At 44.1% G+C, this 13,240-nt stretch overlaps 1 protein-coding gene across 4 annotated transcripts in view; it reads left to right on the forward strand.

Moving 5' to 3' along the window:
- The window catches only part of FUZ (fuzzy planar cell polarity protein), a 114,913-nt gene that overhangs the window by 85,478 nt on the left and 16,195 nt on the right, over positions 1-13,240 (forward strand). The window contains exon 11 of one of the 4 annotated variants that reach the window (XM_073602213.1): positions 6,998-7,128. The exons of the other annotated variants lie outside the window; for them this stretch is intronic. Within the exon in view, the coding sequence (XP_073458314.1) occupies positions 6,998-7,113 (116 nt within the window). The 3' untranslated portion in view covers positions 7,114-7,128. Of the gene's footprint in view, positions 1-6,997; positions 7,129-13,240 lie in introns of those variants that run through there. 4 annotated transcript variants of the gene reach the window in all.

Raw genomic sequence — 13,240 nt, forward strand, 5'->3', positions numbered from 1 at the left:
CAGTTCCAAAACCAAATTGGGGGCATCCCCCCTTTACTGGCCTTAAAATGTCTAAGCAGATTTCTTTGTGTACCAAAATTCTAGATGGTATCAATGAGATCTGTCATTGCTAATGGACAAGGGGAATGTCTAGCATTAGTATGCATAGAAGATGCATATCTACAGTTTGGACCAATGTAACTATGCATGTTCCATACCCATGGGATGCCCGTGGAAGCTGTAAATCACTGTAGCAGTGCTAATTTCCTCAACGAAAATGTTTTTGTCATAATTTTTGTCAGTGGCTTTCTTACAGTGACCTAAACTAAAAGTACAGCACATTTTCGTCAACTGACAAAAATCAAATCCATTTTTATTAAGGAACGAAAATGGGACGTTAATGGAAAGGAGGGACATTTACCCTCATGAACTACTGTATTTATCGGTGTATAACACAGTGCGAGCGTGTTATACGCCGATATTTGTTTTTTACCAACTGGGGGTGGGGATCGGGCGGTCCGCCCCAAGTGCCACTCATTGGGGGGGTGGTCAAACCGGCTGCCCCGCCTCTCCTGGCCCTTGGACAGCACTCCCAGCAAAGTCTAAAGTTAGGAAAAAATCACTGACAGTCCCTTCTCCTACACCGCTCCTCCTCCTGTGTCACTCTCATTGTAAGCTGAAGCTTCTAAACACCTCAATAGCTTTGTTCTTGTTGGCCGCTCTCCTCCTCCCGCTCCTCCTCCTCGTCTGAGTTTTACTTTAGATTGGAGGAGAAGAGCAGTCACATGACCATCCATGAAACGTTAGAGGAGAGCAGTCATGTGACCAGGTCCATGCAAGAACGAAGCTATTGAGGTATATTTAAATACTTTAATTATTATTATTATTATACAGGATTTATATAGCACCAACAGTTTACGCAGCGCTTTACAATATAAAAAGGAGACAATACAGTTATAATACAATAAAATACAAGAGGATTAAGAGGGCCCTGCTCAGAAGAGCTTACAATCTAATAGGGTGGGGCAGGTGGTGCAAAAGGTTGTAACTGTGGGTAATGAGCTAATGGGAGTGGTAGAAGATTAGTTGGAGACGTGATAGGTTTTCCTGAAGAGATGAGTTTTCAGGGATCGCCTGAAGGTAGCAAGAGTAGGGGATAGCTGGACTGGTGGAGGTAGCGAGTAACAGAGGATGGGAGAGGCTCTGGAGAAATCCTGGAGACGAGCATGGGAGGAGGAGACGAGAGAGCTTGAGAGTAGGAGGTCTTGAGAAGAGTGGAGAGGATGATTTGGGTGATATTTGGAGACAAGATTGGTGATGTAGCTCGGGGCAGAGTTGTGAATGGCTTTGTATGTTGTGGTTAGTATTTTGAATTTAATTTGCTGGGTGATTGGGAGCCAGTGCAGGGATTGGAGGACAGGGTTGGCAGACATTGAGCGGTTGGTAAGGTGGATAAGTCTGGCAGCAGCATTCATGATGGACTGAAGAGGGGATAGCCTATGGAGAGGCAGGTCAATGAGAAGAGAGTTGCAATAGTCAAGGCAAGAGATAATAAGGGAGTGAATGAGGAGCTTGGTGGTTTCATTTGTTAAAAAGGGGAGAATTTTAGAGCTGTTACAGAGGTGAATTCTACAAACTTTTGACAACGATTGGACTGAAATGACAAGTCAGAGTTTAGGATTACACCTAGTACCCTGGCGTGAGGGGAGGGAATGATAGTTGCATTGTTGATTTTGATGGAAAAGTCATGGAGGGGGGCACGGGCGCAGGGGAATATTAATAGCTCAGTTTTAGAGAGATTTAGTTTAAGGAAGTGGTGCGACATCCATGCTGATATGTCAGTTAGTAAGTTAGTAATGCGAGAGGAGACTGAAGGAGTGAGGTGAGGAGTAGACAGATAGATTTGGGTGTCATCGGCGTATAAGTGGTATTGGAAGCCGTGGGCGGTTATCAAGTGACCAAGGGAGGAGGTATAGATAGAAAAGAGAAGGGGTTCAGGAACAGAGCTTTGGGGAACCCCCACAGAAGGGGGCAAAGGAGAGGAGGAGACTGAGTTGTAGGTGACACTGAAGGAGCGCTGTGATAGATAGGCAGAGAACCAGGATAGAGCAGAATCTCGAAGGCCAAGGGAATGTAGTTTATTGAGAAGGAGCGGGTGGTCAACAGTATCAAAGGCCTCAGAGAGGTCAAGTAGTAGGAGTATGGAGTACTGGCTGTTTTAGCAGTTAGTAAATCCTTAGTGAGTTTTAGTAGGGCAGTTTCCGTGGAGTGCTGCGAGCGAAAGCCAGACTGTAAGGGGTCAAGAAGGTTATTTTCACTGAGGTAGGAGCTAAGACGGTTGTAGACTAAGCATTCTAGAAGATTAGAGGTGAATGGGAGCAATGAGATGGGTCTTAAGTTGTTTAGGTTGGTCGGGTCCAGTGAGGGCTTTTTAGGTATGGGAGTGATCTGCGAATGTTTTAGAGGGGAGGGGAAGGTGCCACTAGAGAGGGAGAGATTGAATATGTGAGTGAGGGAGCATAGGATAGAAGAAGAGGGTGACCGTAGTAGTTGTGAGGGAACAGGATCCAAGGGACAATTGGTTAGGTGGGCATCTGAGAAAAGTTTTGTAACCTCTTCAGTAGTAGCCAATTCAAAAGAGGAGAGTGTTGAATGTGCTGTTAGGCAAGGTATGTTGGGTGGGGAAGATGTACGCACAGTGGAGGTGTCCTCACGAATTGCATCAATCTTGTCTTTGAAGTGACTGGCAATCTCTTGGGCAGTGAGTGAGTTAGTGGGTAGAGGGAGTGGAGGACGAAGCAGAGTTAAAGGTTGAGAAGAGCCGACGGGGACTGGATGACAACGTATTAATAAGCTAGACAAAGTAGGCTTGTTTGGCAGCATGAAGGCAGGAATTGTATTTTAGAAGGGCAGATTTATATAGGGTGAAGTCTTGCAGGCATTTGGTTTTACACCACAGTCGTTCAAGAGCACAGCAATGTCTCTTGAGATTTATAGTGTTGGCAGTTTGGTTAGAGGAGCAAGTGCATCTAGTGATGATGAGAGTGAACTGTTGTAGACAGAGGTGGCCAGGTCAGGACAGAGGAGAGATTATGTCATATGTGGTCAGTAGCAGAATAGAGAAGAGAAGGGTTAAAGTGGCAAAGATTCCTACAAGTAATTGTTTGCTGCTTGGGAGGCTGATTTACAATGAGAGTAACACAGAAGGCTGGGGGTCTCCTGAGAGTGCAGGGGAGGCTGTGTATTGTGCAGAGGGTGGGGGTCTGTGTACTGTGTGGGGCTGTGTACTGTGGGGGGGGGGGGGGGTGCTGTCATCTGTGGGGGGACTGTGTGGGGGGGGGCTGTGTATTGTGCAGAGGGTAGGAGGCTGTGTACTGTGCACATTCAATTTTAGGTGACTAAAATTATTTTATTCAGCTAAAATGTACTGGAGATTTTAGTCGGCTAAAATACGATGACTAAAACTAAAATGGCATTTTAGTCAAAGACTATAACTAAAACACTTGCAGAAGACTAAAATGGGACTAAAACTAAAATGCCATTTTAGTCCTAAGACTACACACGGTCGGATTTTCCGACGGAAAATGTGCGATCGGAGCGTGTTGTCGGACAATCTGACCGTGTGTGGGCTCCATCGGACTTTTTCCATCGGATTTTCCAACACACAAAGTTTGAGAGCAGGCTACAAAATTTCCCGACAACAAAATCCGATCGCATCAATTCCGACCGTGTGTGGACAATTCCGACGCACAAAGTGCCACGCATGCTCAGAAGAAATTCCGAGACGGAACAGCTCGGTCTGGTAAAATTAGCGCTCGGAATGGATAGAGCACTTTTGTCAGGCTGCAATATTTAAAATACAGCGCACTCTCTTCTTCTTTATAATGCTAGAAGAATGAAGTAGTTTTGCTGCTGATATTCACACAGAGTTCTTACAAACTTCTTTCTTTATTTTTTTTTGTGATTCCCTCAATATATTAAGATTGGTCACATCTGACCCAAAATCTATATCATTTTTTTTTTGTTTTTTTTATTTTTTTCAAGCCTGATGTGATTTTTTTTTTTAATTTTTTTTGGTTTGTATTTTTTTCAAGGCTGATCTTGTTGTAATTTTTTTTTTTTTTTTAGTTATTTAACATCCAGAATATTTTTGTGTGTGTTTTGTGTGTCAGGTTACCACAACACCATTATTATCTTGTATTAGTTAATCTCAAGGAGGTTGTTTGGTGTTGGTGTCTCTTTTTAATTTCACATTGTACTTTAGAAATGTACCTGAATCCTCACAAACAAACTGTCCTTTTTGAAGGGAAACACACATAGGCGAGTATAATTGAAACAAAAAAACCTTTATTAAGGGCTCACAACCAAACAAAGAGGGAGGCAGCGCTGGAGAAACAGCAGAAATTGGTGAAGCCTTTGGCCCCCAGGGCAGACATCAATTATTTTACAGTAAAATTAGTGGCCTGAGGAGTCCATATGTAAGGGAGTGCAGTCTGGTCCAAAAGTCCCAGACATCCTGAAAGCAGCAGATGACATCTATGTCCCCAGGCTGTGGTCATACAAGAGCCTGCATCTTTTGCCAGACCAGACTGAACCCAGGTCATCACTCTCTGGTCTTCCTTCAATGCTGTGGCTGTGGTGGTGTAGTTGTGGCAGGAGGAGGAGGAGGATGTTCCAACTCACTCAGGTGGGTATTGGGTGTGATTTCGCCCCTCATCCCCTTAGTTAAGACTTTATAAAGAAGGTCCTCACACAGCTGGCGTTGGCCCTCCTGCATGCCCTGCAGTTTGGTGGTAGCCATGCAGGCAAAGGCCTCTTCAGGAGTGGGAGTGGCTCTGAGGGACGCAGAAGCCTCCTGAATGAGCCTGAGTGCTGAATCCTGCACATGACTCCCCTTCCTGGGTCTTTTGGTTGGAAGGCGGAGGGGAGGAACCTGCGATTCGGTCAGGCTCCTACTGGGCCCAGGCTTCTCCTGGCTGCCACTTAGCCCCGCCTCCTCCTGGCTGCCACTAACCCCCACCTCCTCCTGGCTGCCACATTCCACAGCCTCCTCCTGTGTGCCACATTCCAGAGCCTCGTCCTGGCTGAGGTCTTCCTGTGTATGAAAAAGGGACATTGTTTTAGTTTTTTAGCCATGAATCACACACAATTTTCACCTCATGATTGTTGCAAATTGAATATTAACAAATATAACAGACTATCATTCTGAGCCCAGCATTTTTCATTCTTGTCCCAATTATTTTTGCCCACTACTGTCTATTGATATGGCAAACACTTTATTAAATCACCAATTAGTGATCAATAATAACATCTATTAAACATAATTTCTTTATTGACCAGAAATCTGTAGAAAAATTCTATACCTGGCTCCAACTGGGTTCCTCCACTTCTTCCTGGCTGGAAGTCCCAGGTTGGACATCGGAAGCCTCAGCTGGGGTGGAAGGAAGAGTGGAAGGAAGGGTTGAGAGGGATTCCCTGACTCCAGTCTGGTCTGACAGAAATCGCAGTCTCTCATAGTACCACAGCCTGGGGACATAAACGTCATCTGCTGCAGCTTCTGATCTCTGGGAATCCGTGCCTTTCTTGCGCTCCCTAAGATAAGTGCTCCCCAGGCCACCAATTTTTGCTTTTTAAATAGGGGATGGTTGCTGTGGGAACCACCGGCTTCACCAACTCCAGCAGTTTCTCCAGCGCTGTCCGCCTCTTTTGTTTATGATTATAATGAGGATGTTTCACCTGCCACAGACAGGGCAACTCCCTGTATTTGTCTATGAACAGGGGGAGGAAGTTGTGGTCATTGAAGCCATCCATTTTACCTGCAAGACACAACACGAGACAAACCCTAATGTCAGGCGAAACTCTCCTAATCTTGTTACAATATAGACCTCAATCTAGAAGCAGTATAGACCCAAGTTTAGATCTTACCTTCATTATCACGATCGGCGCCTCCGATACTCCTTCCTCCGCTCACAGATCGTACGTACTACGCACGCGTGTTACGCTTTATATACACTGCGCATGCGTGAAACTCTGCCCGCCCCTGACGTTCTTTTTAGTCTATTCCCCGCCCCTTCTCGTTCGGCGCAGTGGAGGAAGAGCACATGGCGGAGACACAGCAGGTGCGTGCTAATTACAGCAATGAGGAGGAAAGCCCGGAGCCAGAAACTTCACGATCCCAGAGGAGAAAATTTAAGGCCTCAAATATGTCCTTTGGGGAGAAGTTGGAGATGGTTGACATCCTGAAGAAGGCCGACTATGACGGTAAGTATGGACCTTACCCCAACCTCAATGTCAGAAAGGCCAAGATCATGGCGAAAGAAGTCAACAGTCTGCACCGGAATTTCGGGGTACGACGATCGAAAGATCAGCTCAGGAAGCGGTGGTCGGACCTGAAATTAAGGGAGCATGAGCAGTACAGAAGGATCCGGAGAGTGCTGTAAAAAAGTAAGTAGTTGTGCTGTGTTCTTATTCTTTATGTTTATTACGTTCGTGCTGCTCCATGTGCTTTTCTTAACTGTTGTCCAGTTTAAAATATCAACTTTCATGATCATGGACACAGTATTCGTTCGTATAAAACATTGTTTGTTCGGCCTAGAAAAAACCATTGTTTTGGCCATATGCATTCGCCAACGTTTTTTAGGGCCTACTTGTCAGAAAATAATTTGGTTGTGTAGATGGGTTTGTAAGTACAATGAAATGCAAACTAGATTCTGTGTAAGGAGAGGACACTCAGCAGTTTTCACATCTGGACGCTGGAGCACTAGTGTGGGACACAAGAACACCCTTTTTATTAGGGGGTCCCACACAGGTGCTCCAGTGTATACTATAGGGGGGTCTACATTTGTGAAGCTTGTACTAAACAGGTAAAGTATTGAAGTTTGACAAAGGACACTAAAAATTCTACATCTTGGAACTCAGCCAAAATAGACAATTGTACCCCACTTCCAAGCAATGTTTCATATTCCTATTTCTGCCATCAAATATCTGTGTGCTAAGTATACTTTTTTTTTTTACATAGGGGATAAAAGACTCGGAGGACACCCCTCATCCGAGGAGAAGCGAGACCCCCACCTCATGAAGAAGTGGAGACCCACCAAAGCCAACAGGAGGAGGAAGGAGATGTGGTGGAACTAGTCACCACAACAGGTGAGTGTCTGCAACCAAAGGCTCAGGTAAGAGATGGATGCCGGCAGATTTATAATACATGGTGTGTTTTTGTTTCTATCTTTTTAGGTGATCGTGATGTTGTGGATCCAGGGCATTTCACCTCAGAAAGTGCACAGATCCTGATCGGGTAGATAATGGGGTGTAATAGGGACTTGGAAAACATTCAGAAAAGCATCAATGATGTTCAAAAAAAAAAAAGAACATCATTGATGTTTTAGGGAGCGTTTAAAACCCCTTAAAATCCCTTTTTTTTTTTTGGTGAGCTAAAAATTTTTACCATTTTTTGACATATTTGCGAAAAGCCAAATTTTGAAGATGCACACAGTGTGTCAACATGTGCTATCTGCCATCACGGGAGATCAATAGACGTGTTTTGGGGGTGCAACCCCTTCCTCAATAATAAAGTAGCTGTGAGGAAGGGGTTGCACCCACAAAACACATCCCTTGATCCCCGTGATGGCAGCTAGCACATGTTGACATTCGGCAATTGGTGTGCATCTTCAAATTTTGGCTTTTCTAGGGGTGACTTCACCCCATCTGAACGCAATATCAAACACAGTTTGTAAATACTCATGTCTGATATTGCCTTCAAGTTCTCCCAAATGTGAACTTTGTAAGTTCATGATTTGTGTCTTTCTTGTTGGTTTTAAACATGCCTGTTTTATCTTAAATGGACATTTCTACTTTTTCTAATGTGACCCCAAAAATTATTATACAACAAACATGTTGGTTTGTTTTAAAAACCTTTTCTAAATGCACATGTGATTGTGCTGGTATTAAAAAGATTGTTAATCAAGAATGTGTGGATTATTGTTTCAACGCTCCAAAACTTTTGTTGTGCTCTAATAGGTGTTTTCTGTGACAATGGGGTTATTTCCTAAGGGAAAATCCACTTAGCACTACAAGTGCAGTTTGAAGTGCACTTGTAGTGCAAAGTGTCTTTGCCTTTAGTAAATAACACCCAACAATGCTTTGTAATGTTACACAATCACGCCATTTTCAGGACTCACCACATTTCTGTCAGGGTCAGCTAAAAGAAACACAAGCAGTAAATGTCACCAAAGATTTTAGTAGTTAAATTTTTTTTTTATTCGAAAAAGGTTTCAGACATTGTCTGGCATATTGATAGCCCCCCTACCCGCAAAGTATTCAAGGTATCTTAGCCAGACATCATGGGCACTCAGGGGGGGCAAGCCAGGATGGCCACTTTCATGCGCCGTCAGGGTTGGTTCATTTTGAATTCCAGCCTCAGGCCCAACTGAGCCAACATAATTGGCAGAATGTTGCCATAAAAAGTTGTGTAGAACACAGCACGCCAGGATGATATGATTCAGTTTGTACTCCGCCATGTGTATGGGTGTAAGAAATAGGCGGAACCGACTGGCCATGATTCCAAACGTGTTCTCCACCACTCTTCTGGCTCTGGCCAGCCGGTAATTAAAAACCCTCTGATCCGGGGTGAGGGTCCTTATCGGGAATGGCCACATAAGATGGTCCCCCAGCGCAAACGCTTCATCCGCAACGAAGACGAATGGGAGTCCTTCCACATTGTCTTCTGGAGGTGGCAAGTCCAAGCTGCCATTCTGGAGACGTCCGTAGAACTCGGTCTGGGCGATGACTCCACCATCTGACATCCGGCCATTCTTACCTCACGTCCACATACAAGAACTCGTAAGTAGCCGACACCACCGCCAACATCACAATACTATTGAACCCCTTATAGTTGAAATAGTATGACCCCGAGTTGGGTGGTGGGACAATGTGGACGTGTTTCCCATCAATTGCCCCTCCGCAGTTAGGAAAGTCCCATCGCTGGGCAAAGTGGGAGGCCACAGTCTGCCATTCCTGTGGCGTGGAAGAAAACTGTGGAGTCAAACAACAACAAAAAATTTGTCATTTTGCACATAAACAGGAAAAGCAGATTAGACACAAACATTCTTGGCCAACATCAAGATAACATTTATTTGAGGGAGTTTTAAAGACCAAAGTATAAGGTCCACCTATCAGATTCCCCCTCCCCCCCTCTCATGGGCCATTTCTAACATTTTAGGGGGGGGGGGATCTTTGGGACAGGTAACCCTCTCCACTTCATTGAGAGATGAATGCCTAAATAATGTGTGTTACTTTGGCCAGCCCCTCCTTAGTTACACTATTGGCAGCCCACTGGACAGGTAAGAAGTGTCATAATACAAAGATATAAATACACACTGTACACATTTGAGCACATTTGGAAATTCTGCTATTACCTATCAAGATAATAGGATACAAAAACTTTAAACAGTACCATTTGAAAGTATACAGGCAGACCCTTGCACTACATGCTTTGGGGAATTCATCCATACATCTGACCACTAAAGAGATGGGTATAGTGCGTATGGGTTTGGCAAAGTCAGCAGATAGATGATTGAGGATAGATAGAGAATTGGTATGAGCTGACTTAGCAGTTGGGGGGAGGGAGGGTTCCAAATGATTTGAGGACCCCCCAAAAAAAGCCTCTGGCACTCTGCCTGAATTTAAAGCACAAATCACATTTAAAAACATTTTAGGGGGTGTTTGGGGTAAAGCACTACTATGGAGCTGATAAAATACATTGTTAAGTGACTACATGAGGTGAATATAGGGCCAGGAGACCATGCTGGGGAGGTAAGTGAAGGCAAATATGTATGAAGGAGAAAAAAAAATTACATAAAAATCCAGCATGCATGAGAACAAAGGGGACATTCACAGCATATTCCAATCATGGTAATTAGAGAATGAGGAAAGAAATACAATATATTATCAAACATTAAATACAATAAAATGTGATATTAAAGGATAAAAATCTTACCTTAATATACTCCTTCTGCAGGACCTGGATGATGGCAGAACAGGTCTCTGGAATAATGATCCCCAGAGCCTGGGGGGAGATGCCTGTCGAGAACTTGAGGTCCTGCAGGCTTCTCCCCATTGCCAAGTACCGCAGGGTGGCGACTAGCCTCTGCTCAGGAGTGTTGGCTTGCCTCATGCAGGTATCCTGCCTGCTAATATAGGGGGTCAGCAAAGCCAACAAACGGTGAAATACGGGGTCCGTCATCCAGAGAATGTTCCTGAAATCATCAGGATTATTCTCACGGATCTCACGGAGCAATGGCATGTGACAGAATTGGTCACGCTGGAGCAACCAATTCTTGGTCCATGAACTCCTCTCCACCCTGTTCATGGACTGAACTTGTGTCAAGGTAAGGACCCCAACACTGAGCCCCCGCACAGCACGAACTCTACGAGGAGTACGTATACGCAACATGGCTAGAAAACGGTCGGCTGCTCAGAACGAAGTAATAGAACGCACTGAAGAACAGCAAGGCCTGTGAAGAGCGACCTGAAAAACAGTAATGAACGAACAAGAACACAATGACAAGAGTCACACGTAACTCGCGACACGCACTGAAGAGCAGATACAAACCCACAAGCACAAACTGAACAGCAGAAAACGATCTGAAATCGTCTCTCACCAAACTTTTACTAACACGAGATTAGCAAAAGTAGTCCAAAGGGTGCCGCGCTTGGTTCTGAACTGGCCTTTTCTAGTCTCGTCGTACGTGGTGTACGTCACCGCGTTCTTGGCGATCGAAAATTCCGACAACTTTGTACGACCGTGTGTACGCAAAACAAGTTTGAGCCAACATCCGTCGGAAAAAATCCATGGATTTTGTTGTCGGAATGTCCGATCAATGTCCGATCGTGTGTACGGGGCATAAGACTGAATCGAAATTTGCTGCCAAAATTAACACTGCACTGTAGTAGGCACCATTTCTACAGTGATCTCTACAAGTTTATGGAAAGGATGTTCTAAAACAAAGAAATTGTAACTCAATGTAACATAGAGGATGACGGCTATAGAAGAATCAGTAGGGGGCAGCAAAACACTTCTGCTGGCCATACACTATACGAAAAATCGGCCGAACCCATTTTCGAAAAACGAACAGTAGGCCATGGGAGCAAACGATCATGTCATGCCATCATGTAATAACCGATAAATCGTTCAGTGGACATAAATTAATCCATAGTGCAAGCAGTTTGGACGGGAAACACATTTCAATTTATTGTTTGTTTGTTCGGCAGAAATTTTCCAAACTTATCCTTCGTTTTTTCGGCTCAAAAACATCCCAACGATTATCAATTTTGTGCCCATTAACTGGCCGAAAAACGGGCGAACTGTCTAAATGACTGAATTTTGGCCGATTTTTCGTACAGTGTATGGCCAGCATTATGCCGCGTACACACGATCGCACATTCCGACAACAAAATCCATGTTTTTTTTTTCCGACGGATGTTTGCTCAAACTTGTCTTGCATACACACGGTCACACAAAGTTGGATGGAAATTCTGAACATCAAGAACGCGGTGACGTACAACACGTACGACGAGCCAAGAAAAATGAAGTTCAATAGCCAGTGCTGCTCTTCTGCTTGATTCCGAGCATGCATGGCACTTTGTGCGTCGAATTGTGTACACACGATCGAAATTTACACGAACAGATTTTGTTGTCGGAAAATTTGAGAACCAGATCTCAAATTTTGTGCGACGGAAATTCAGATGGAAACTGTCCGATGGAGACTGCACACGGTCGGAAAAAGGCTCCCGTCGAATATTTTCCATCAGAAAATCCGACTGTGTGTATGGGGCATAAGAGATACATGGTTGGGATACATAAGGCTCACAATGTGTGTGTTTATATGTATAAGTGTATGTGTGTGTGTGTGTGTGTATATATATATATATATATATATATATATATATATATATATATATATATATATATATATATGTGTGTGTATATATATTTATATTTATATATTTCACGGTATCTCACAAAAGTGAGTACACCCCTCACATTTTTGTAAATATTTTATTATATCTTTTCATGTTACTACATGAAGAAAAAAATGTCACTTTGCTACAATATAAAGTAGTGAGTTTACAGCTTGTATAACAGTATAAATTTGCTGTCCCCTCAAAATAACTCAACACACAGCCATTAATGTCTAAACCGCTGGCAACAAAAGTGAGTACACCCCTAAGTAAAAATGTCCAAATTGGGCCCAAAGTATCAATATTTTGTGTGGCCACCATTATTTTCCAGCACTGCCTTAACCCTCATGGGCATGGAGTTCACCAGAGCTTCACAAGTTGCCGCTGGAGTCCACTTCCACTCCTCCATGACACATCCCGGAGCTGGTGGAGGTTGGAGACCTTGCACTCCTCTGCTTTCCGTTTAAGGATGCCCCACAGATACTCAATAGGAATTAGGTCTGGAGACATACTTGGCCAGTTCATCACCTTTACCCTCAGCTTCTTTAGCAAGGCAGTGATCGTCTTGGAGGTGTGTTTGGGTTTGTTATCATGTTGGAATACTGCCCTGCGGCCCAGTCTCTGAAAGCCTGCTTCAGTATGTCACAGTACATGTTGGCATTCATGGTTCCCTCAATGAACTGTAGCTCCCCAGTGCCGGCAGCACTCATGCAGCCCCAGACCATGACACTCCAACCACCATGCTTGATTGTAGGCAAGACACACATGTCTTTGTACTCCTCACCTGGTTGCTGTCACATACGCTTGACACCATCTGAACCAAATAAGTTTATCTTGGTCTCATCAAACCACAGGGCATGGTTCCAGTAATCCATGTCCTTAGTCTGCTTGTCTACAGCAAATTGTTTGCAGGCTTTCTTGTGCATCATCTTTAGAAGAGCCTTCCTTCTGGGGTGAGACCAATTTGATGCAGTGTGCAGCGTATGGTCTGAGCACCGACAGGCTGACCCCCCACCCCTTCAACCTCTGCAGCAAGGCTGGCAGCACTCATACGTCTCTTTCCAAAAGACAACCTCTGGATATGACATTGAACACATGCACTCAACTTCTTTGGGAAGATATAATAAAATATTTACAAAAATGTGAGGTGTGTACTCACTTTTGTGAGATACTGTATATATACACAGTGCTCAGCATAAATGAGTACACCCCAACAGATTTGTCAGAAGACCTTTACTTTCCTTTCAGAACTAACCTTTTATATGGACATCATACTACAAAATACTCCCTTAAATGTGGGCCA

The sequence above is a fragment of the Aquarana catesbeiana genome, linkage group LG10 (assembly GCF_042186555.1).
Source record: "Aquarana catesbeiana isolate 2022-GZ linkage group LG10, ASM4218655v1, whole genome shotgun sequence".
NCBI lineage: Eukaryota > Metazoa > Chordata > Amphibia > Anura > Ranidae > Aquarana > Aquarana catesbeiana.